This window comes from Scyliorhinus torazame, chromosome 17 (genome assembly GCF_047496885.1).
Source record: "Scyliorhinus torazame isolate Kashiwa2021f chromosome 17, sScyTor2.1, whole genome shotgun sequence".
NCBI lineage: Eukaryota > Metazoa > Chordata > Chondrichthyes > Carcharhiniformes > Scyliorhinidae > Scyliorhinus > Scyliorhinus torazame.
Genome location: NC_092723.1, coordinates 3,327,729 through 3,354,883, shown reverse-complemented (window position 1 = coordinate 3,354,883; position 27,155 = coordinate 3,327,729). Strand labels below are relative to the sequence as shown.

Genomic DNA, 27,155 nt, shown 5'->3' with positions numbered 1-27,155 from the left:
AACTGAACAAGCTTTGGCTGATATGTAAATGCTCAATTAATATTGTTACAGCACCCTAGCCAGCACGTGGTCAATTCCAGCCCCACTTGCCCCCGAGTCACAACACAGTTGAAATTAACTCTTAATTTATAAAATGCCCAAAATCTTTGGATGCCCAATAACCACAGGTTTGTAAATATAAACACAATTAACTTTTATTCATAACAATAACTATAATTAAATAAATAGGCAACAGATACACAGAGAGAGAGAGAGACACACACACACACACACAACCTCTCTTCTCAGCATCCAGGCGCTTTCTCCAGGGTTCTCTGAAAACCCCCCACCTGGCAGGACCCAATTGCTGTCTGTTGCCAGGCAGAATACTGTCTTTGGACAATCCATTGGCTAGCAGCCAGGCAATCTAACTGAATCCCTCCAATCTCTCAGGTGCCATAAAGTCTGAGTTCTTCTGTTCAAAATCTAAATCCCCATTGCACAATCTACTATTTGTAACTTTTGAGTTCCTCAGTTCCCCTGCGTGACTTAAAGGTTTGTCTCCATTAAAGACCCACAAACCAAAACCATAACAATAGAGTAAAAGAAATAGGAAATAAGGGTATCAACAGGAAGGGCCCTTACATACCTCCCTTCCTAAAAGGAGTGAAACATCAGGGCACAGACGTTTTATTATGCGGTATATGAGACATAAATCACAAACATATATCCATTCATCTTTCTTTGTTATCTAGGTTCCCTTCCCAATTCGCACATTGATCGCTAATCAGCCCATAAACGCCCAGCAAAGCATCCGCAATCACACTATCCCTTCTGGGGATGTGTATAATTTTAACATTGAAAGATTTGCAAACATCCAAGGCATCTAACTGGTTCAATCGCTAACTCGTCCCTCAATCTTCCAAATTCTGCTTGCCGTTCTTTGGACAAAACCATTTTCTCTTGTTCACAACATATCCAACATGCACGGGATTTCCCTCCACCTGAGTCAGACTCTGTGGGTTCAGTCGACAGGGATGTTGTTTTATTGGGTTGGATTTACCCACACCCACATTATGATCAGTCAAGGTAGTGCACCCTGCTGTGTCCCTTCAAATCTGCTTTTATTTTTGTAGTATCCTTATTAGATTTCTCGCTGTTCTTCTTTGAGATAAACAAACTTGGTCTAACAAACTGTTCTAGGATGTCCGTATTTGTTAGGCGTACTACAGGGAGCGATATGAGCTGTTGACCTCTTGCCCTACCTCTCTCTTCCCCTCTCTGACCTCTTCCACTATTTCTACCACCTGACACACTGGTTCCTTCCTATCCTCTTTCCTACGATGGCATTTAAAAAACATATTTATGTGACATGATCAATTCTTCCTTCTACCGTCTGGAGTATCTATGAGGGAAGACTCCTTACTCACCCTCCTAACTACCTTATAGGGGCCGCTGAATTTCACTTCCAGAGGTCCACCCGGCAAAGCCAACATTACCAGGGCCTCATCTCCAGCTTGGAATGTCCTGGGCCTGGCATGTTTGTCTGCCCAGATTTCCGTTCTTGTTCCTGCTCTCGGGCTACCTGACAAGCTCTGTGGGTCTTTCCAGAAATGTGGACACATAATCCAACATTGAGCATTTGTCCTGTTGGTTTAGAAACTTCTCTTTCATCAATTTCAAGGGACCCCATATGTCATGGTCGTAAACTAATTCAAATGGGCTAAACCCAGTAGATTCTTTTGGAGAATCTCTGATGGCAAAAAGTAAAAAATCCAATCCCTTGTCCCAATCTCTTGGATATTCATGGCAATAGGCCCAAATCATGCTTTTGAGAGTCTGATTATACCTCTCCAAAGCTCCGTGAGTTTGTGGGTGATAGGTGGCTGATTTGAATTGTTTGAAACCTAAACTCCAAATTATTGTCCTGGAAAAGTTTGGATATAAAGTTACAGCCCTGGTCAGAAGGGTAGGTATTAGCGTGTGAAAAACTACGTCAGCTTTTCCACAACTATCTTAGCTGTCATTGTTCTCAAAGGTATAGCTTCCAGGAATTGTGTAGTCATATCCATGACCCTAAGAATGTACTGATGCCCTGCCTTCATTTTCGGCAATGGTCCTACACAATCTACCAATACCCAACTAAATGGTTCTTCAAACTCAGGTAGACAGGGTCTACAGAATTGCACAATATCCTTATGCAGTCCTGGCCAGGAAAAATGCCTGTTGACTGATGCCTGAGTTTTCTGTATTCTCACACCTTCTGCCATTGGTATCATATGTGCCACTGCAGTGCTACCGTGTGGTACCACTGTCTAATGAAGAACCATCCATTCGTCATCCACAGGTCTATGAGGATGTCTCCATTCATTCCCCAAAAGTCTACTCTGTCCACTGGTAACTTTTTAACCACTTCAACAATTACTGGACCTGACACTAAATCACACTCCAAGTGTACTTTATACAATGGAACTGGGATATAGTCTCCACCTATCCCATTCACTAATACGCTAGCTTTCATTGAACTCTCCAGGGAGAAAACCAAGTCCTTCTCCAGTAAGAGAGTTTGTGTGGCACCAGTGTCTCTGAAAACAGTTATGGGTTTGGCTCACTCAGTTGATGAAAATGGGGTAATCCTCCCCTTGGACAAAACCCTGTATCTCTCTCACCTACCTCATTCACCATACCTACTCCCACAGCAGTGTTTACTCAGGTCTCCGAAGTCCAGTTAGATCTACAGTCTGCCTATAGTATTCTCCACTTTTGTTCTTTTTTCAGAATTCTCCTTATGAACCCCAAGTCCCATGGGCTTTCCTTGCAACTTCCAACATGCTGATCGAACGCGTCCCACCTTGTTACAATGGTAACACCTAGCATTTCGAGTCTCGCTTCCACCCTCAGTACATTCCTTCCTGGTGTGAGGAGGAGATCTCGGAGCATTCCCAGCTATCCATTCCTTACCCTGACCACCTGCCTTCCTTTCATTCTCCCACTTCCTATCCTTTTCAAAATTATGGGGGTGATGGAACAAAAGTTAATATTTATGGATCAGTTCATAATCGTCAGCCATTTTTGCTGCTTGTCGAGCAGTCATAAACCATTGGGCTTCAACATGAGCTCTTATCACAGAAGGTAATGAATTCTTAAATTCCTCTAAGGGAATGACCTCTCTCAGAGCCTCATAGGTGGTTGCAACTCCCAATGCTTGGACCCATCTATTAAAATTGTTCTGCCTAATCCTGTCAAAATCAGCAGACATCTATCAGGCTGCTTCCTTCAATTCTGAAACTTTCGCCGAGATGCCTCGGGAACTAATTCATATGCACCAAATAATCCATATGTGGGCCCAGGCAGTTTATTATATGTGGGTTCAGGCAGTTTATTATGTGTGGGTTCAGGCAGTTTATTATATGTGGGTTCAGGCAGTTTATTATATGTGGGTCCAGGCAGTTTATTATATGTGGGTTCAGGCAGTTTATTATATGTGGGCCCAGGCAGTTTATTATATGTGGGCCCAGGCAGTTTATTATATGTGGGCCCAGTCAGTTTATTTTATGTGGGCCCAAGCAGTTTATTATATGTGGGCCCAGGCAGTTTATTATATGCGGACCCAGGCAGTTTATTATATGTGGGCCCAGGCAGTTTATTATATGCGGACCCAGGCAGTTTATTATATGTGGGCCCAGGCAGTTTATTATATGTGGGCCCAGGCAGTTTATTATATGTGGGCCACGGCAGTTTATTATATGTGGGCTCAGGCAGTTTATTATATGTGGGCCCAGGCAGTTTATTATATGTGGGCTCAGGCAGTTTATTATATGTGGGCACAGGCAGTTTATTATGTGTGGGCCCAGCCAGTTTATTATATGTGGGCCCAGGCAGTTTATTCTATGTGGACCTAGTCAGTTTATTATATGTGGGCCCAGGCAGTTTATTATATGTGGGCCCAGGCAGTTTATTATATGTGGGCCCAGGCAGTTTATTATATGTGGGCCCAGGCAGTTTATTATATGTGGGCCCAGGCAGTTTATTATATGTGGGCCCAGGCAGTTTATTATATGTGGGCTCAGGCAGTTTATTATATGTGGGCCCAGGCATTTTATTATACGTGGGCCCATGGCAGTTTATTATATGTGGGCTCAGGCAGTTTATTATATGTGGACCCAGGCAGTTTATTATATGTGGGCCCAGGCAGTTTATTATATGTGGGCTCAGGCAGTTTATTATATGTGGGCCCAGGCAGTTTATTATATGTGGGCCCAGGCAGTTTATTATATGTGGGCCCAGGCAGTTTATTATATGTGGGTCCAGGCAGTTTATTATATGTGGGCCCAGGCAGTTTATTATATGTGGGCCCAGGCAGTTCATTATATGTGGGCCCAGGCAGTTTATTATATGTGGGCTCAGGCAGTTAATAATATGTGGGCCCAGGCAGTTTATTATATGTGGGCCCAGGCAGTTTATTATATGTGGGCCCAGGCAGTTTATTATATGTTGGCCACGGCAGTTTATTATATGTGGGCTCAGGCAGTTTATTATATGTGGGCTCAGGCAGTTTATTATATGTGGGCCCAGGCAGTTTATTATATGTGGGCTCAGGCAGTTTATTATATGTGGGTTCAGGCAGTTTATTATATGTGGGCTCAGGCAGTTTATTATATGTGGGCCCAGGCAGTTTATTATATGTGGGCCCAGGCAGTTTATTATATGTGGGCCCAGGCAGTTTATTATATGTGGGCCCAGGCAGTTTATTATATGTGGACCCAGGCAGTTTATTATATGTGGACCCAGGCAGTTTATTATATGTGGGCCCAGGCAGTTTATTATATGTGAGCCCAGGCAGTTTATTATATGTGGGCTCAGGCAGTTGATTATATGTGGGCCCAGGCAGTTTACTCTGCACGGGGAATATCCACTTTTCTTTTGGCCACTCCATTTGTGCTACTGTTCCATCAAAAGCCATGAAAAATGCCTCTACTTTCTTTTAAATTTTGGTAACACTTGGAAAAGTATTGAGATATCGTCACTGGGTATGTTCGAGGGTTAATCTCCCCTCTCGTTCCTGGCACCTCCCTTTTGAATTCCAGTGTTTGAAGTTGGAAGTCTCTCTCTTTGGATTTTTCTCCTCTCTCTCTGATTCCAACTTCATCAATTTAATTTTCATTTGAAAAGCTTTCTCTCTTTCTTTTTGCTGCATTTAGTTGAGTCCAAATCGGGATGGTCAAAAGAAAACCAGGTTTATTGCAAAGCAGTTATATTTGCAATCCACATCAGGGGCGAGATTCTCTGACCTCCCGCCGGGTTGGAGAATCAGTGGGGGCTGGCGTGAATCCACCCCCCCCCCCCCCCCCCCGCGGTTGCCGAATTCTCCGGCACCGGATATTCGGCGGGGGCCAGATCGCGCTGCTAAAATGCCTGTCTCGCCGGCGTAGATTAAACCACCTACCTTACCGGCGGGACAAGGCGGCGCGGGCGGGCTCCTGGGGGGGCGCGGGGCGATCTGGCCCCGGGCGGTGCCCCCACGGTGGCCTGGCCCGCGATTGGGGCCCATCGATCCACGGGGCACTCTTTTCCTTCCGCCTTCGCCATGGTCTCCACTATGGCAGAGGCGGAAGAGACCCCCTCCACTGCGCATACGCGGGGATGGCGTGAGCGGCCGCTGACGCTCCCGCGCATTCGCCGCACGGCAAAGTCATTTCCGCGCCAGTTGGCAGGACACCAAAGGCCTTTTTCGCCAGCTGGCGGGGCGGAAATCAGTCCGGCGCGGGCCTAGCCCCTCAAGGTGAGGGCTCAGCCCCTCAAGATGCGGAGAATTCCGCACTTTTGGGGCGGCGCGATGCCGGACTGATTCGCGCCATTTATGGTGCCGGTCGGCAGACATCGTGTCGATTGCGGAGAATCCCGCCCAAGGTCTTTAATGCTACACCCCTTGGACTATTGGTCGTCTATCATACCAAAGCACTCAACCAACATATCTCTGCCCTCTTAGCTTTAGCGGGCACCTCTGTTTATAATTCACATGCCAATTCAATTAGCTTGTCCTTTCGAACCCTTGTAAATAAACCAAAGGCAGGTCCTCCACTTGGGGAGGAGCCTGAGCAGCTTCCAGACATATCCTGTTACACTATTAAAAGTCTGGTGCCTCTTTAATATACACTGTACCCCAAACATCATCATCTACTGCTCCAAGGATCACGGAACTGAGCCCTCAAATTATGTTCCGACACCTTGGGTCAGTGTGCTGACAATTCCAGCCCCAGTTGACTCAGAGTCGTAACAAAGTAAAAATTAGCTCTTAATTTTAAAAATACCCGAAGTCTTTGGCTGCTCAATAATTACAGTCACAAGGGGCGAAATTCTCCGGAATGCTCCGCATCTTGGGGGGCCGAGCCCCAACCTTAAGGGGCTAGGCCCGCACCGGACGAATTTCCGCCCCGCCAGCTGGCGTAAAAGGCCTTTGGTGCCCCGCCAGCTGGCGCGGAAATTACATCTCCGGGCGGCGCATGCGCGGGAGCGCTAGCGGCCGCTGACGGCATTCCCGTGCATGCGCAGTGGAGGGAGTCTCTTCCACCTCCGCCATGGTGGAGACCGTGGCGAAGGCTGAGGGGAAAGAGTGCCCCCACGGCACAGGCCCGCCCGCGGATCGGTGGGCCCCGATTGCAGGCCAGGCCACCGTGGGGGCACCCCCCGGGGCCAGATCGTCACACGCCCCCCCCCAGGACTCCGGAGCCCGCCCGCGCCGCCTTGTCCCGCCGGTAAGGTAGGTGGTTTAATCTACGCCGGCGGGACAGGCATTTTAGCAGTGGGACTTCGGCCCATCCGGGCCGGAGAATCGCGGGGTGGGTGGGGGCCGCCAACCGGCGCGGCGCGATTCCCGCCCCTGCCGAATCTCCGGTGCCGGAGAATTCGGCAACCGGCGGGGGCGGGATTCACGCCAGCCCCCGGCGATTCTGCGACCCGGCGGGGGGTCGGAGAATCTCGCCCCAGGTTTGTAAATTTAAACACAATTAATTGTCATTAATAGCAATAACTATAATTAAATACAAATACAACTGGTTAATTATTATCTAATTTCTAACCCCCTCTTGAACTCGCCCCACCCTCTGCATACACACAAGACAGACAAACACAGAGGGAAAAGAGGGGCGTAAAAATAATACGAAAAGTAAAAGGATAAAAGTTTCTGTTTCCGATGAATGTCTTCCAGCTCGATCTTTCTTTAATCCAGACCTCTCATTGGATGTCTTTGCTTTCAGTGTGTAATGGCTTTTACTGTAAATTCATCAGGGTCTCCAGATTTCTCTGCAGTTCAGAAATTTGGGAGGGAGAGAGAGAGAGCAACACACAGCCTCTCTGTAAATATCTAAAAACCTGATAAAGTCCATTCCTCAAAGTAGTTAAAGATACAAGGGAAATACTTCTTTGCACCTTACCCAGTTTGAGGACATCATCGCCAAGAATGCAGCTAAACATGGTTCGGACTCCAGTTTAATTCTTGTGTTTGGCAGGTGCAACTCCATTGCAATTCTTTGCCAGAGTGATCAATAATCGATGGACATGTCTTTTTTGTCTATATCATGGGATGGAAAGTCCCTGAAACCCAGTTTCAGGCTTCAAGTAGATGCCAAACAATGAATTGACTCCTTAACCAAGAGGCCTAATGCCAGCCCCTAATTGGACCTGGTCATTATTTGAGTAAGTTGCTGGCACCTGATTGCCTCCAGAGGCCAATGGGGTGGACCCCAGGAGTGTTGTGGAGCAGGAAGAGCTCTACTTTCTTGAAATGAAAAGTAACTTATCTTTTTGGGAACTTATTTACACGCCCTCTATGTTCAGAAGACATGAGCAGAATACGCCTAATAACTGTTCAAGGACACGTGATTTGCCCGTGGGAACCTAAAGCAGGCTTTTGATCACACATTACCACCTAACGAAGGGATTGATGGCTGTTTTAGGTGGCCATAACCGATGCCTGCAAAATTACCAAACCCAATATCGGGTCAGAGATTGTTCAGATATCCTTAGGATGCAAGATATTACCCGCAAAATTGGCTCTCAGTGAATTGGAAGCTATTAGGTGCAATTTCTATCACACCTATGTTTTGTTTCAACCAGTTTAGCATTGTGCATAGGTACATTATCAGATAAAACCATGATAGCTGTCTGTGACTAGATGGTGTCCAGTAAAATGGATCTTTGAGAGAATTTTCAAAAATATTTTCTACATGCAGTTTTGATTTAAGATTGAAGTTATAATAAATACTAACAAAAATAATTTAAGAAGTCTGAACTTGACAAAACGAGATGAAGGTATTTCAATCATTCTTTCCACCATTTCAGGTTCAACAACACAATTGTCGTGAAGTTAAATCGTGCAAAATTCATCAGATCTGCAATTCAGTTTGTTAGGAAGTATAAATTTGATGGTTTAGACATAGTCTGGGACCAACCAGATTCAACGGGAAGTCCACCTGGAAACAAGAAAAGATTCACAGTTTTGCTTAAGGTGAGGAAAATAAATGTCATTCTTTTTCCCCCTTTTTTGTCCTGAGGGACCAGCATTTGCTGAGTTCCATAACCTGTGTCATGTGAGAGTACCTTTCAGAAATGGGTGTTTACTACTGCAGTGATGTCAGATAGTGGGTGGAGCTGGGCTGTCTGTCAGCTTTTTACTTTCATTTTAGGCTGTTTGCTGCAGGGTGTGTTTTAGTTTCATTTTCAGTGTTGGAGCTGAAGCCAGACAGAGCAGGTGTACTGTTGATCTCTCTGCCGTGAAAAGACTATCTCTTGATCATTTGGTGAATTCAGAATTATAAATGTTCTCAGTTTTGAATGTAAACCAAACGTGCTTCTGTTAAAAGATGTTTCTTTTGTCTTCTGGATGTTGTTTGGGAAGTTATTGAGGATTACTTAGTGTTATATTCTTTGGGGGTTGTATTTGAATTGATGGTTGCTAAGATGTTCACTGTATGTTTTAAAAAGGTTAACTTGAGTTCATAGAATAAACATTGTTTTGCTTTAAAAAATACTTTTCCATTTCTGCTGTACCACACCTGTAGAGTGGGCCGTGTGCTCCCCATACCACAATCTAGTAAAAGTTGTGGGTCAGGTGAAGTCCATGATGCTCTTTGGGGTTCTCTAAACCCTGGCCCACAACAGCAGCCATCACATTCCAGGGCCAAGCTTTATTTAGAAGTCCAGTCACTCAATGGTATTAGAAATACAGAGACCATCACAGCACAGCGCTGTTCCAGTCTCATCCAATATTCTAATATGCACAAACATATATACATACACACATGTACATTTTATGTAGTGTTTTATCTTCAGTTCTAATTCTCAGAGTCGCAGAAGTCAACTTTAACCCCAATCTAACTTTCCACGTTAAGGTGAACTAACTCAACATGGGTCACCAATCAAGCTGGAAATCTGGATTCGGAACAGTAAACAGCAAGCCGTTTAATCCATAATAACAAGCAGAGATCCTAGTTTTCTATTTTATAACGTGGATCACGTATTCTGCACTCTACATCATTGACAGAAGAAACGCATCACTATTTAAATTCATTTTTAATCTCAAGCGTTCTGAGCTTCATTCAAAGGGATCACTTTATCCAAGTTACCAGCAAGTCATTTTGCATGATTTGAAAATACAACTGCACAATGATATGATTGGTGCTGCCATGATTATTGTGACTCAAACTCCCACCAGATACTTCAGCTGCCCCTTCCAAAGGTTCAGCACCTTCTGGAAAATGTGCTCCTAAAAATGAGGCAAAATATGGCATGGAGTGCGATATAGATTGGATTTGATTTATTGGCATGTGTACTGAGTTACAGTAAAAAGTATTGTTCTGTGTACAGTCCAGACAGATCGTTCCATACATGACAAAAACATAGGACATACGATAAATACCCAATGTAAAGACATAGACACGGGCAACAGGTGAGCATACGGAGTGTAGTGCTAAGTGTGGATAGTGTGAGCTAATTGAATAAACATCCTTATCGCCTCAGGACTTATGTGCAAGAATCCCACTTCACTCTTAAAGGATAACTGATGTCAGTCACGCCAGATGTTTTGTTTCTAGAATGTTCTTTGTATTAATAATCTGGTTTAGCCATCAATAGAGTCTTGTACGTTCATGCAAATGACAGATAATGGTTCAAATCAGTTCAAATAGCATAATAATTTGAAGCAGTTCATGGAAGGGTTAAAGAGTCAAGCGAGTCATTAGAGTGTTCTGTAACATGGATTCTCCTCAATAGCCAGATCTCCAGTGATTGGAATCAATTTTGGAATTAAATCGAACCTCCTCCCCATTGGTTAGCCCCTTGTGTCACATCCAGTCAAAATGGTAACTAAATAGAACATTTTAAATGTCAGTATTTTATACCGCTTGTGTTTTTGTCTATTGTTCTTGCCATTAAGAAATCACTCCACATATCTAAGCAACTTCCCCATACAACAAACTGCCAGCCACAGTAACACGTACATAACAGCCTGTCAAAGTCATGCTGAGAGTTGAACAATTCAGACTAAACCAAGCTGTTCTGCTTTGGGGCGGCCCGACGCCAGAGTGGTTCCCGCCACTCCATCCCGCCGGTACCCCCCGCCCCGCCGGGTAGGGGAGAATCCCGGCCCAGATTGTGAGATATGTGGGGCGGAATTCTCCGACCCCCCGCCGGGTCGGAGAATCGCCGGGGGTCGGCGTGAATCCCGCCCCCGCCGGTTGCCGAATTCTCCGGCACCGGATATTCGGCAGGGGTGGGAATCGCGCAGCGCCGGTCAGCGGGGCCCCCCCCCCCCCGGTGATTCTCCGGCCCGCGATGGGCCAAAGTCCCACTGCTGGAATGCCTGTCCCGCCGACGAGAATCAAACCACCTCTCTTACCGGCGGGACAAGGCGGCGCGGGCGAGCTCCGGGGTTCTGGGGGGGGCGCCGGGCGATCTGGCCCCGGGGGGTGCCCCCACGGTGGCCTGGCCCGCAATCGGGGCCCACCGATCCGCGGGCGGGCCTGTGCCGTGGGGGCACTCTTTTCCTTCCGCCTTCGCCATGGTCTCCACCATGGCGGAGGCGGAAGAGACCCCCTCATCTGCGCATGTGCGGGGATGCCGTCAGCGGCCGCTGACGCCCCCGCGCATGCGCCGCCCGGAGATGTCATTTCCGCGCCAGCTGGTGGGGCACCAAAGGCCTTTTCCGCCAGCTGGTGGGGCAGAAATCAGTCCGGCGCCGACCTAGCCCCTCAAGGTGAGGGCTCGGCCCCTCAAGATGTGGAGAATTTCGCACCTTTGGGGCGGCGCGATGCCCGACTGATTTGCGCCGTTTCTGGCGCCGGTCGGCGGACATCGCGCCGATTGCGGAGAATCCCGCCCGTGTTGTCTGACGAATTGTGTGTGTTTTCAACATATTGTTACGTCAGTAAATAATCAATACTTTCATTGGCTTAACATGGTGTGACCAGCTCAGAAAGAGTCTATTTCACAGCCTTCATTTAATAGCTTTCACCAGTTCTAACCCAGTGTTTGTTTCAGATGTGTCCATCCCCTGCATTTCTATATTTAGCAATTAACGAAAGGTATTCAGTACAGAAAGGCCCGTGTAACTGTAAGCTTATCACAGCCTGTTTTTACCAGGTGAGAATTATTTTATGGGTAAGAGCCATTGTGAATTATGGTCGAGTGTCAGTGTGAATTATGGTACGAAGTCTTACAACACCAGGTTAAAGTCCAACAGGTTTGTTTCGATGTCACTAGCTTTCGGAGCGCTGCTCCTTCCTCAGGTGAATGCAGAGGTCTGTTCCAGAAACACATATATAGACAAATTCAAAGATGCCAAACAATGCTAGGAATGCGAGCATTAGCAGGTGATTAAATCTTTACAGATCCAGAGATGGGGTAACCCCAGGTTAAAGAGGTGTGAATTGTCTCAAGCCAGGACAGTTGGTAGGATTTCGCAGGCCAGATGGTGGGGGATGAATGTAATGTGACATGAATCCCAGGTCCCGGTTGAGGCCGCACTCATGTGTGCGGAACTTGGCTATATGTTTCTGCTCGGCGATTCTGCGTTGTCGCGGGTCCTGAAGGCCGCCTTGGAGAACGCTTACCCGGAGATCAGAGGCTGAATGCCCTTGACTGCTGAAGTGTTCCCCGACTGGAAGGGAACATTCCTGCCTGGTGATTGTTGCGCGATGTCCGTTCATTCGTTGTCGCAGCGTCTGCATGGTCTCGCCAATGTACCACGCTTCGGGACATCCTTTCCTGCAGCGTATGAGGTAGACAACGTTGGCCGAGTCGCACGAGTATGTACCGCGTACCTGGTGGGTGGTGTTCTCACGTGTAATAGTGGTATCCATGTCGATGATCTGGCACGTCTTGCAGAGATTACCATGACAGGGTTGTGTGGTGTCGTGGTCACTGTTCTGAAGACTGGGTAGTTTGCTGCAAACAATGGTTCGTTTGAGGTTGCGCGGTTGTTTGAAGGCAAGTAGTGGGGGTGTGGGGATGACCTTGGCAAGATGTTCATCGTCATCAATGACGTGTTGAAGGCTGTGAAGAAGATGACGTAGTTTCTCCGCTCCGGGGAAGTACTGGACGACGAAGGGTATTCTGTCGGTTGCGTCCCATGTTTGTCTTCTGAGGAGGTCGGTCCGGTTTTTCGCTGTGGCGCGTTGTGGCAGTGTGAATTATGGTCGGGTGTCAGTGTGAATTATGGTACAGTGTCAGTGCGAGTTATGGTAGAGAATCAGTGTGAATTATGGTAGAGTGTCAGTGTGAATTATGGAACAGTGTCAGTATGAATTATGGGACAGTGTCAGTGTGAATTATGGGACAGTGTCAGTGTGAATTATGGTAGAGTGTCAGTGTGAATTATGGTACAGTGTGAATTATGGTACAGTGTCAGTATGAATTATGGGACAGTGTCAGTGTGAATTATGGGACAGTGTCAGTGTGAATTATGGTACAGTGTCAGTCTGAATTATGGTACAGTATAAGTGTGAGTGTGAGTTATGGGACATTGTCAGTGTGAATTACGGTACAGTTTCAGTGTGAATTATGGGACAGTGTCAGTTTGAATTATGGGACAGTGTCAGTGTGAATTATGGTACAGTATCAGTGTGAATTATGGTACAGTGTCAGTGTGAATTACGGTACAGTTTCAGTGTGAATTATGGGACAGTTTCAGTGTGAATTATGGGACAGTTTCAGTGTGAATTACGGTACAGTTTCAGTGTGAATTACGGTACCGTGTCAGTATGAATTATGGGACAGTATCAGTGCGAATTATGGTACAGTGTCAGTGTGAATTATGGTACAGTTTCAGTGTGAATTACGGTACAGTTTCAGTGTGAATTATGGGACAGTTTCAGTGTGAATTACGGTACAGTTTCAGTGTGAATTACGGTACAGTTTCAGTGTGAATTACGGTACCGTGTCAGTATGAATTATGGGACAGTATCAGTGCGAATTATGGTACAGTGTCAGTGTGAATTATGGTACAGTATCAGTGTGAATTACGGTACAATTTCAGTGTGAATTACGGTAGTGTCAGTGTGAATTACGGTACAGTGTCAGTGTAAATTATGTTACAGTGTTACTGTGAATTATGGGACAGTGTCAGTGTGAATTATGGTAGAGCGTCAGTGTGAATTATGTTTCAGTGTTACTGTGAATTATGGTACAGTGTCAGTGTGAATTATGGGACAGTGTCAGTGTGAATTACGGTACAGTATCAGTGTGAATTATGGGACAGTGTCAGTTTGAATTATGGTAGAGCGTCAGTGTGAATTATGTTACAGTGTTACTGTGAATTATGGGACAGTGTCAGTGTGAATTATGGGACAGTGTCAGTGTGAATTACGGTACAGTATCAGTGTGAATTATGGGACAGTGTCAGTGTTAATTATGGTACAGTATCAGTGTGAATTATGGGACAGTGTCAGTTTGAATTATGGTACAGTATCAGTGTGAATTATGGTACAGTGTCAGTGTGAATTATGGTACAGTATCAGTGTGAATTATGGGACAGTGTCAGTGTGAATTATGGGACAGTGTCAGTGTGAATTTTGGGACAGTGTCAGTGTGAATTATGGGACAGTGTCAGTTTGAATTATGGGACAGTGTCAGTGTTAATTATGGTACAGTATCAGTGTGAATTATGGTACAGTGTCAGTGTTAATTATGGTACAGTATCAGTTTGAATTATGGGACAGTGTCAGTGTGAATTATGGTACAGTATCAGTGTGAATTATGGTACAGTGTCAGTGTGAATTATGGTACAGTGTCAGTGTGAATTTTGGGACATTGTCAGTGTGAATTATGGGACAGTGGCAGTGTGAATTATGGTAGGGTGTCAGTGTGAATTATGGGACAGTCAGTGTGAATTATGGTACAGTGTCAGTGTGAATTATGGTACAGTGTCAGTGCGAGTTATGGTAGAGAATCAGTGTGAATTATGGGACAGTGTCAGTGTGAATTATGGAACAGTGTCAGTGTGAATTATGGTACAGTGTGAATTATGGTACAGTATCAGTGTGAATTATGGGACAGTGTCAGTGTGAATTATGGTACAGTGTCAGTCTGAATTATGGTACAGTATAAGTGTGAGTGTGAGTTATGGGACATTGTCAGTGTGAATTATGGGGCAGTGTCAGTGTGAATTACGGTACAGTTTCAGTGTGAATTACGGTACAGTTTCAGTGTGAATTATGGTACAGTGTCAATGTGAATTACGGTACAATTTCAGTGTGAATTACGGTAGTGTCAGTGTGAATTATGTTACAGTGTTACTGTGAATTATGGGACAGTGTCAGTGTGAATTATGGGACAGTGTCAGTGTGAATTACGGTACAGTGTCAGTGTTAATTATGGGACAGTATCAGTGTGAATTATGGGACAGTGTCAGTGTTAATTATGGTACAGTATCAGTGTGAATTATGGGACAGTGTCAGTTTGAATTATGGTAGAGCGTCAGTGTGAATTATGTTACAGTGTTACTGTGAATTATGGGACAGTGTCAGTTTGAATTATGGTAGAGCGTCAGTATGAATTATGTTACAGTGTTACTGTGAATTACGGTACAGTGTCAGTGTTAATTATGGTACAGTATCAGTGTGAATTATGGGACAGTGTCAGTGTTAATTATGGGACAGTGTCAGTGTTAATTATGGTACAGTATCAGTGTGAATTATGGGACAGTGTCAGTTTGAATTATGGTACAGTATCAGTGTGAATTATGGTACAGTGTCAGTGTGAATTATGGGACAGTGTCAGTGTGAATTATGGTACAGTATCAGTGTGAATTATGGTACAGTGTCAGTGTGAATTATGGTACAGTGTCAGTTTGAATTATGGGACAGTGTCAGTGTGAATTATGGTACAGTATCAGTGTGAATTATGGTACAGTGTCAGTGTGAATTTTGGGACATTGTCAGTGTGAATTATGGTACAGTGTCAGTTTGAATTATGGGACAGTGTCAGTTTGAATTATGGGACAGTGTCAGTGTGAATTATGGTACAGTATCAGTGTGAATTATGGTACAGTGTCAGTGTGAATTTTGGGACATTGTCAGTGTGAATTATGGGACAGTGTCAGTGTGAATTATGGTACAGTGTCAGTTTGAATTATGGGACAGTGTCAGTTTGAATTATGGGACAGTGTCAGTGTGAATTATGGTACAGTATCAGTGTGAATTATGGTACAGTGTCAGTGTGAATTTTGGGACATTGTCAGTGTGAATTATGGTACAGTGTCAGTGTTAATTATGGTACAGTGTCAGTTTGAATTATGGGACAGTGTCAGTTTGAATTATGGGACAGTGTCAGTGTGAATTATGGTACAGTATCAGTGTGAATTATGGTACAGTGTCAGTGTGAATTTTGGGACATTGTCAGTGTGAATTATGGGACAGTGGCAGTGTGAATTATGGTAGGGTGTCAGTGTGAATTATGGTAGGGTGTCAGTGTGAATTATGGGACAGTCAGTGTGAATTATGGTAGGGTGTCAGTGTGAGTTATGGTACAGTGTCAGTGCGAGTTATGGTAGAGGATCAGTGTGAATTATGGGACAGTGTCAGTGTGAATTATGGGACATTGACAGTGTGAATTATGTTACAGTGTCAGTGTGAATTATGGTACAATGTCAGTGTGAATTACGGTACAGTGCTAGTATGAATTATGGTACAATGTCAGTGTGAATTACGGTACAGTGCTAGTATGAATTATGGGACAGTGTCAGTGTGAATTATGGGACAGTTTCAGTGTAATTTATGAGACAGTGTCAGTGTGATTTACGGGACAGTTTCAGTGTGAATTATGGTACAGTGTCAGTGTGAATTATGGTATAATGTCAGTGTGAATTATGGTACAGTGTCAGTGTGAATTATGTTACAGTGTCAGTGTAAATTATGGTACAGTGTCAGTGTGAATTATGGGACCGTGTCAGTGTGAGTTATGGGACCGTGTCAGTGTGAATTTTGGTACAGTGTCAGTGTGAATTATGGGACAGTGTTCGTGTTAATAATGGGACAGTGTCGGTGTTAATTATGGGACAGTGTCGGTGTTAATTATGGTACAGGTACAGTGTGAATTACGGTACAGTGTCAGTGTGAATTACGGTACAGTGTCAGTGTGAATTACGGTACAGTGTCAGTGTGAATTATGGTACAGTGTCAGTGTGAATTATGGTACAGTGTCAGTGTGAATTATGGTACAGTTTCAGTGTGAATTATGGTATAGTGTCAGTGTGAATTACGGTACAATTTCAGTGTGATTTACGGTAGTGTCAGTATGAATTATGGGACAGTGTCAGTGTGAATTACGGTACAGGGTCAGTGTGAATTATGGTAGAGTGTCAGTGTGAATTATGGGACAGCGTCAGTGTGAATTATGGTACAGTATCAGTGTGAATTATGGGACAGTGTCAGTGTGAATTATGGGACAGTGTCAGTGTGAATTATGGGACAGTGTCAGTGTAAATTATGGTACAGTGTCAGTGTAAATTATGGTACAGTGTCAGTGTGAATTATGGGACAGTGTCAGTGTAAATTATGGTACAGTGTCAGTGTAAATTATGGTACAGTGTCAGTGTGAATTATGGGACACTGACAGTGTAAATTATGGGACAGTGTCAGTGTGAGTTATGGGACCGTGTTAGTGTGAATTATGGTAGTGTCAGTGTGAATTATGGAACAGTGTGAATTGTGGTACAGTGTCAGTGTGAATTATGGGACAGTGGTCAGTGTGAATTATGGTAGTGTCAGTGTAAATTATGGGACAGTTTCAGTGTGAATTATGGGACAGTTATTCCATGTCAAAATGTGATCCTTCTTCCAGGAATTCAAACAAACCTTAAAAACAGAAGCAAAAAAAAGTGGAAAACCCAGACTGCTGCTTACAGCTGCTTTGCCTGCTGGCAAAGATAAAATTGATGCTGGTTTTGAGGTGAAGCAAATTGCTCAGTAAGTATCAACTATTGAAGACAAAACCTTCCTTTTGCAATTTTCACAATCGGATATCATGAACAAATGCTGCTGTGTCGTGATGCTTGGGTCAACTCCATGACACCGTACTCCTGGGATCCTATTTTAGTCTCTCAATAATTGAGGTGAATTCAGGTTGGGCAAAGCTACTATTTAATTGAAAGATTTGGGGTAAGAGATGGCGTCCACAAGCAGGACACCAGCAAGGCTGAAAAGAGTAAGAGGGAAACAAATAAATCAAGATGCAAGAATTCAATGGTTTTATCAATGCACTAAATCCACAGGCTTGATTAAAAGAAAGACTTGCATTTATAAAGCACCTGTCATGGCATCAGGACATCCCAAAGGGCTTTACAGCCAATTAGATATTTTCGAATTGTTGTCAGTGTTGTAAGGGAGGAACAGCTTCTGGAGAAGCTCATGCCTGAGTCCAGTAAGAAACTGGGAACTTGAGGTATTATGGTGGATCAATAGAAATAAAATGCCGCAGATGCTGCAGATCAGAAATGAAAACGGAAAGTTCTGGAACAACTCAGCAGGGCTGGTGGCAGTGAAACGGAGTTAACATCTCGAGTTCAGTACGACTTCTTCGGAACTTTGGAATTCAGTTCCGAACAAGAGTCACATTGGAGTCAAAGCTCTAACTGTTTCTCTCTCCCTTGTTGCTGCCGCACCTACTGACCTGCACTTCCTTTACGATGGTGGTGGTGGCAACTGCTCCCCTCCCATTGTCATAACGGCAGTGACAACCTTACTGAATATTCGCAGGATCTCCACCAAACCCCCATTGCTTTTCTTGTGAAATAAATTTGTCTTACAATAATGAGGGGAAATGATTGGGAATGTTTGGTACACAAATTAAATATATATAGTCCCGATATATCCAACTTTCTACTAATTATTTCGAATTTAATTTACTGGATTTTCATTTTTACAGATACCTGGATTTTATCCATGTGATGACTTACGATTTTCATGGTTCCTGGAATTTGTTTACTAGACATGACAGCCCCTTGTATAGCACCTCTCCAGAGAGGCACAAATCTGCAATTTTCAGCATGGTATGTGTACAAGTCCCAAATTCACATTGTACGTAAATACGAATTAGGAGCAGGAATAGGAATAACACCTGCTCCATTGTTCAATAAGATCATGGCTGATCTCCTTTTAATTGCACATTGTAAGCACATGCTGTAAACTTCTATGATTCTATTGGGCCAAGTGCGGGCAACTGGGACTGGCTTAATGGTAAAAACTGGGCGGCATGGACTGGTTGGGCCGAAGGGCCTGTTTCCATGCTGTAAACTTCTATGATTCTTCTATGATTTGCTCAATTGCACATTTCTGCTTACCCCCGATATCCTTTCACCCCCCCACCCCCACCTTGCTTCAAGAATCTATCTACCTCTGCCTTAAAAATATTCAAAGACTCAGCCTCAATTCCCAGAGAACAAATGTCTTAAATGAGCCCCTTATTTTTAAACCTTGACCCCTAGTTTTAGATTTTCCCACTGGATGAAAAGCTCTCCACATCCAACCTGTCAACACTCCTCAGGATCTTCAATGTTTCAAGTTGCTTTTTAACTCTTCTAAACTCCAACTGTCCAACCTTTCTTCATAAAACAAACTGCCCATTCCAGGTATTAACCGAGTAACCCTTCTCTAAACTGCTTCCAATGCATTTGCATCTTCCTTTAAATAAAAAGTCCAAAACGCTACACAGCACTCCAGATGCCCGGTACAATTGATGCATCACCTTCCTACTCTATCTTTCAATTCTCCTTGCAATAAATGACAACATTCTATGAATTTAGTAACTTGAGGAAGCCAGCGGTAAGCAAACAGAAGTTTATTTAACTATACATAGTATTCTTCTCAAGGCAGTAACTCGCCCACAGTCCAGTCCTTGCTGGGAGAACTAATCACAACAGTCCCTGTTTGGGCCGGTTTTTCTGTCTGTTTGTACCGAGTCCCAGCCTCTGTCCCCTATCTCGGAAACTCATACTCCACCAGTACATAAAATGGCAAAAACCTGGGGCGAGATTCTCCGACCCCCCGCCGGGTCGGAGAATCGCCGGGGCCTGGCGTGAATCCCACCCCCGCCGGTTGCCGAATTCTCCACCACCGGATATTCGGCGGGGGCGGGAATCGTGCCGCACCGGTTGGCCCCCCCCCCCCCCCCCCCCCAGCTCGATTCTCCGGCCCGGATGGGCCGAAGTCCCGCCGCTAAAATGCCTGTCCCGCCGGCGTAGGTTAAACCACCTACCTTACCGGCGGGACAAGGCGGCACGGGCGGGCTCCGGGGTCCTGGGGGGGGCGCGGGGCGATCTGGCCCCGAGGGGTGCCCCCACGGTGGCCTGGCCCGCGATCGGGGCCCACCGATCCGCGGGCGGGCCTGTGCCGTGGGGGCACTCTTTCCCTTCCGCCTTCGCCACGGTCTCCACCATGGCGGAGGCGGAAGAGACTCCCTCCACTGCGCATACGTGGGAAACTGTCAGCGGCCGCTGACGCTCCCGCGCATGCGCCGCCCGGAGATGTAATTTCCGCGCCAGCTGGCGGGGCACCAAAGGCCTTTTCCAACAGCTGGCGGGGTGGAAATTCGTCCGGCGCGGGCCTAGCCCCTTAAGGTTGGGGCTCGGCCCCCAAAGATGCGGAGCATTCCGCACGTTTGGGGCGGCGCGATGCCCGACTGATTTGCGCCGTTTTGGGCGCCAGTCGGCGGACATCGCGCCGATACCGGAGAATTTCGCCCCACATATTTAATTTACAATTGTTGGAACATTTCTTTGAAGGGGTTGGAAAATATATTTCTTCTTGAACTCTGACAAAAATTAAGCGAAGCAAGGAACCAATAGATGATGAATTACAGACAAAAATTAAATTTTTGCCTGTGTTAAATCGGCCATTGATTTGCCAGAATTGGTTTCTGATGGCTGACTTTGCGAAGTACAGAGATTGTGGGATTTTTCCAAGGAAACATTCCTGACACCTTCTTGTCATTCTGTTCAATTTGGTCAATTAGAAATTTATGTGGATAGTTGTCTTTCGAAGTTCACTGCAATGGCAGATTTACTGGTTACCTGGTTACCAGATTTCCATATAATTGACAAGCTGTGGATCACTGTTGTGTTGTGTTGTGTTGGCCCAGATTGCAGAATTCCCTCAAATTCACCGTGTTATCAACTGCACCCACATCATTTTTATTCATTTTTTTCATTTCATCTTCTGCTGGATTGATGCATTGCAAATAATTTTTATAAATCAATAAGAGTATCATTCTAAAGAGGTCCAACCAGTCTGCAAGCACCAGTACACATCGTGCAGGTTTTCGGTTGCTTTCCTGGTACCTGCTGTGATGTTTCGGCGGATTAACTTTGCCCCTCCAGTTCTTCCACAGCCGGCTGAAGTTTATCTGTTGGGAACATGGCTAGCTCCTGGCTTACAATACTTGTTAGAAAGCCCTCTATAAATGTATAGGACCATGAAGAAAGTGGGATTATCTGGAACACTATTAAAGAGCTGGCATTAGGTACCATGGGCCTAACATTCTCTTTGAGCAATGTAACTTTCTACAATCGGATCATAGAACATAGAACATAGAACAATACAGCGCAGTACAGGCCCTTCGGCCCACCATGTTGCACCGAAACAAAAGCCATCTAACCTACACTATGCCATTATCATCCATATGTTTATCCAATAAACTTTTAAATGCCCTCAATGTTGGCGAGTTCACTACTGTAGCAGGTAGGGCATTCCACGGCCTCACTACTCTTTGCGTAAAGAACCTACCTCTGACCTTTGTCCTATATCTATTACCCCTCAGTTTAAAGTTATGTCCCCTCGTGCCAGCCATATCCATCCGCGGGAGAAGGCTCTCACTGTCCACCCTATCCAACCCCCTGATCATTTTGTATGCCTCTATTAAGTCTCCTCTTAACCTTCTTCTCTCCAACGAAAACAACCTCAAGTCCATCAGCCTTTCCTCATAAGATTTTCCCTCCATACCAGGCAACATCCTGGTAAATCTCCTCTGCACCCGCTCCAAAGCCTCCACGTCCTTCCTATAATGCGGTGACCAGAACTGTACGCAATACTCCAAATGCGGCCGTACCAGAGTTCTGTACAGCTGCAACATGACCTCCCGACTCCGGAACTCAATCCCTCTACCAATAAAGGCCAACACTCCATAGGCCTTCTTCACAACCCGATCAACCTGGGTGGCAACTTTCAGGGATCTATGTACATGGACACCTAGATCCCTCTGCTCATCAACACTTTCAAGAACTTTACCATTAGCCAAATATTCCGCATTCCTGTTATTCCTTCCAAAGTGAATCACCTCACACTTCTCTACATTAAACTCCATTTGCCACCTCTCAGCCCAGCTCTGCAGCTTATCTATATCCCTCTGTAACCTGCTACATCCTTCCACACTATCAACAACACCACCGACTTGAGTATCGTCTGCAAATTTACTCACCCACCCTTCTGCGCCTTCCTCTAGGTCATTGATAAAAATAACAAACAGCAACGGCCCCAGAACAGATCCTTGTGGTACTCCACTTGTGACTGTACTCCATTCTGAACATTTCCCATCAACCACCACCCTCTGTCTTCTTTCAGCTAGCCAATTTCTGATCCACATCTCTAAATCACCCTCAATCCCAGCCTCCGTATTTTTTGCAATAGCCTACCGTGGGGAACCTTATCAAACGCTTTGCTGAAATCCATATACACCACATCAACTGCTCTACCCTCGTCTACCTGTTCAGTCACCTTCTCAAAGAACCCAATAAGGTTTGTGAGGCATGACCTACCCTTCACAAAGCCATGCTGACTATCCCTGATCATATTATTCCTATCTAGATGATTATAAATCTTGTCTCTTATAATCCCCTCCAAGACTTTACCCACTACAGACGTGAGGCTCACCGGTCTATAGTTGCCGGGGTTGTCTCTGCTCCCCTTTTTGAACAAAGGGACCACATTTGCTGTCCTCCAGTCCTCTGGCATAAAAATAAAAGCCAAAGGTCCAGCAATCTCTTCCCTGGCCTCCCAGAGAATCCTAGGATAAATCCCATCAGGTCCCGGGGACTTATCTATTTTCAGCCTGTCCAGAATTGCCAACACCTCTTCCCTACGTACCTCAATGCCATCTATTCTATTAGCCTGGGGCTCAGCATTCTCCTCCACAACATTATCTTTTTCCTGAGTGAATACTGACGAAAAATATTCATTTAGTATCTCGCCTATCTCTTCAGACTCCACACACAATTTCCCATCCCTGTCCTTGACTGGTCCTACTCTTTCCCTAGTCATTCGCTTATTTCTGACATACCTATCGAAAGCTTTTGGGTTTTCCTTGATCCTTCCTGCCAAATATTTCTCATGTCCCCTCCTTGCTCGTCTTAGCTCTCTCTTTAGATCCTTCCTCGCTACCTTGTAACTATCCACCGCCCCAACCGAAACTTCACACTTCATCTTCACATAGGCCTCCTTCTTCCTCTTAACAAGAGATTCCACTTCCTTGGTAAACCACGGTTCCCTCGCTCGACACCTTCCTCCCTGTCTGACCGGTACATACTTATCAAGAACATGCAGTAACTGATCCTTGAACAAGCCCCACTTATCCAGTGTGCCCAACACTTGCAGCCTACTTCTCCACCTTATCCCCCCCAAGTCACGTCTAATGGCATCATAATTGCCCTTCCCCCAGCTATAACTCTTGCCCTGCGGTGTATACTTATCCCTTTCCATCATTAACGTAAACGTCACCGAATTGTGGTCACTGTCCCCAAAGTGCTCTCCTACCTCCAAATCCAACACCTGGCCTGGTTCATTACCCAAAACCAAATCCAACGTGGCCTCGCCTCTTGTTGGCCTGTCAACATATTGTTTCAGGAAACCCTCCTGCACACACTGTACAAAAAACGACCCATCTATTGTACTCGAACTATATCTTTTCCAGTCAATATTTGGAAAGTTAAAGTCTCCCATAATAACTACCCTGTTACTTTCGCTCATATCCAGAATCATCTTCGCCATCCTTTCCTCTACATCCCTAGAACTATTAGGAGGCCTATAAAAAACTCCCAACAGGGTGACCTCTCCTTTCCTGTTTCTAACTTCAGCCCATACTACCTCGGAAGAAGAGTCCCCATCTAGCATCCTCTCCGCCACCGTAATACTGCTCTTGACTAGCAGCGCCACACCTCCCCCTCTTTTGCCTCCTTCTCTGAGCTTACTAAAACACCTAAACCCCGGAACCTGCAACATCCATTCCTGCCCCTGCTCTATCCATGTCTCCGAAATGGCCACAACATCGAAGTCCCAGGTACCAACCCATGCTGCCAGTTCCCCTACCTTGTTTCGTATACTCCTGGCATTGAAGTAGACACACTTCAAACCACCTACCTGAACACTGGCCCCCTCCTGCGGCGTCAAATCTGTGCTCCTGACCTCTATACTCTCATTCTCCCTTACCCTAAAACTACAATCCAGGTTCCCATGCCCCTGCTGCATTAGTTTAAACCCCCCCAAAGAGCACTAACAAATCTCCCCCCCAGGATATTTGTGCCCCTCAGGTTCAGATGTAGACCATCCTGTCTGTAGAGGTCCCACCTTCCCCAGAAAGAGCCCCAGTTATCCAGAAATCTGAATCCCTCCCGCCTGCACCATCCCTGTAGCCACGTGTTTAAATGCTCTCTCTCCCTATTCCTCATCTCACTATCACGTGGCACGGGCAACAACCCAGAGATAACAACTCTGTTTGTTCTAGTTCTGAGCTTCCATCCTAGCTCCCTGAAAGCCTGCCTGACATCCTTGTCCCCTTTCCTACCTATGTCGTTAGTGCCAATGTGGACCACGACTTGGGGCTGCTCCCCCTCCCCCCTAAGGACCCGGAAAACACGATCTGAGACATCACGTACCCTTGCACCTGGGAGGCAACATACCAAACGTGAGTCTCTCACGCTCCCACAAAATCTCCTATCTGTGCCCCTGACTATAGAGTCCCCAATTACTAATGCTCTGCTCCTCTCGCCCCTTCCCTTCTGAGCAACAGGGACAGACTCCGTGCCAGAGGCCCGTACCCCATGGCTTACCCCTGGTAAGTCCCCCCCCCCACAAGTATCCAAAGCGTTATACTTGTTTCTCAGGGGAACGACCGCAGGGGATCCCTGCACTGACTGCTTTTTCCCAGTTCCTCTTACAGTTACCCACCTATCTCCAATCTTTGGTGTAACTAATTCCCTGAAGCTGCTATCTATGACCCCTTCTGCCTCCCGAATGATCCGAAGTTCTTCCAACTCCAGCTCCAGTTCCCTAACTCGGTCTTGGAGGAGCTGGAGATGGCAGCACTTCCTGCAGGTAAAATCAGCAGGGACACTAACTGCATCCCTCACCTCAAACAGCCTGCAGGAGGAACATTGCACTCCCTTCCCTGCCATTCCTCTTACTTTCTACCAAGATCTGGCTAACAACTAAATTAAATTTTTATAAAAATAATAATAATATAATAAAATATGGTACCTACCTCAGACCAATGGGTTTTATTATTAGGTTAGCGGAGGAGGGCGGGTGGGAGACACTACACGTGTAGTGTCTCGGGTTTCCTCTCCACCAGAATTTATTGGTGAGGGTCTTCCCAGACGTCCGCGGGTCGACTTCCTGTTCCCGCCTAAAAAACTAATTTAAAAAAAAGAAAAATTCTCAGCTCCTGCTGAAATTGACTAACCAGCCAGCTCCACTCCCGCCGAAATCGACTGGCCTGCCCCTGCAAAGACAAGTGCTTTTAAAGGACAGACTGTCCTTGGCTGTATGGTCACTGTGTCACTATGTCACTGTGTCACTGTGGTCACTGTGTCACTATGGTCACTGTGGTCACTGTGTCACTATGGTCACTGTGTCACTGTGGTCACTGTGTCACTATGGTCACTGTGTCACTATGGTCACTATGGTCACTGTGTCACTATGGTCACTGTGTCACTGTGTCACTATGGTCACTGTGTCACTATGGTCACTGTGGTCACTGTGTCACTGTGGTCACTGTGTCATTATGGTCACTGTGTCACTATGGTCACTGTGTCACTATGTCACTGTGGTCACTGCGTCACTATGGTCACTGTGTCACTGTGTCACTATGGTCACTGTGTCACTGTGGTCGCTGTGTCACTATGGTCACTGTGTCACTATGTCACTGTGGTCACTGTGTCACTATGGTCACTGTGTCACTGTGTTACTGTGGTCACTGTGTCACTATGGTCGCTGTGTCACTATGGTCGCTGTGTCACTATGGTCACTGTGGTCACTATGGTCACTGTGGTCACTGTGGTCGCTGTGTCACTATGGTCACTGTGTCACTGTGTCACTGTGTCACTATGGTCACTGTGTCACTATGGTCGCTGTGTCACTATGGTCGCTGTGTCACTGTGGTCACTATGGTCACTGTGGTCACTGTGGTCACTGTGTCACTATGGTCACTGTGTCACTATGGTCACTGTGTGCTGTAAGCTTTGCTTTTCACCAGACGGGGATTCCCTTCTGGACAAAGAGGGAAAGGAATCAATGGACACAGGATGAGCAGGAAGTGGAATGCACTCAGTCGATATAAGTTGCTAAAACCATTCGACATAGAATCATAGAATCCCTGCAGTGAGGAAGGAGGCCAACCCTCTGAAAGAGCCTGCTCCCTCAGCCCAATCCCCCACCCGATCACCACAACCCAAACCTGACCTTTTGGACACTAAGAGATAATTTATCACGGCCAATCCACCTAACCGACACATTTTTGGACTGTGGGTGGAAACCGGAGCACCCGGAGGACACCCACGCACACACGGGGAGGATGTGCAGACTCCGCACAGACAGTGACCCAGCGGGGAATCGAACCTGGGACCCTGGAGCTGTGAGGCAGCAGAGCCAACCACCTAACCACAGTGCTAACATCTGCAATTGGAAGTGGAGTTCAGCTGCACAATCTGTGCTTCATTGCGCTGATCGTCATTCCAACATTTGTCTTCCTCATTCCGCCCCACAATCAAATCCCACAGAACAAATGCCAACATTGCTTATTGTCACATCACAGGCAGGACACGAGGAACACTTCCTGGAGACAAAGATTTGAAATAGTATTGTAGCTTAAATGATTTATAGATATTCTGCATACTATTTGTCACACCAGTGAGGGGACATTGTGCCTGGTTAAGTAGAATCCCTACAGTGGAGAATGGAGGCCATTCAGCCCATCGAGTCTGCACTAACCCTCTGAAAGAGCATCCTACCTAGGCCCACTCCCCCGCCCTATCCACATAACCCGACCAAACCATCTTTTTGTACAGTAAGCGGTGGTTTAGCATGGTCAATCCACATAACCTGCACATCTTATTAAATTTCCAATTAGGGGCAATTTTATTTTTGGGCGTTTTTAAATTTCCAATTAAGGAGCTTTTATTTTTGGGCGTGCCCGATCCACCTACCCTGCACACCTTTGGGTTGTGAGGATCAGACCCACACAGACACGGGGAGAAAATGTAAACTCCACACGGACAGTCACCCAAGGCTGGAATCGAACCCGGGTCCCTGGAGCTGTGAGGCAGCAGTGCTAACCACTGTTCCACCTCTAAACAGCATGGCTGTAATACGGGAGGATGAATCTTGCTGTGATTCAGTTAAGGGCTGTAGGCATGCTGGTTA

The 27,155-nt window shown here is 45.8% G+C and overlaps 1 protein-coding gene across 1 annotated transcript in view; it reads left to right on the top strand.

Annotated features, from left to right (window-relative positions):
• Positions 1-27,155, top strand: part of LOC140393644 (acidic mammalian chitinase-like) — a 55,274-nt gene that overhangs the window by 10,518 nt on the left and 17,601 nt on the right. The window contains exons 5-7 of the mRNA XM_072479923.1: positions 8,320-8,485; positions 17,314-17,438; positions 18,397-18,520. Coding sequence (XP_072336024.1) covers positions 8,320-8,485; positions 17,314-17,438; positions 18,397-18,520 — 415 coding nt within the window. The remainder of the gene's footprint in view (positions 1-8,319; positions 8,486-17,313; positions 17,439-18,396; positions 18,521-27,155) is intronic.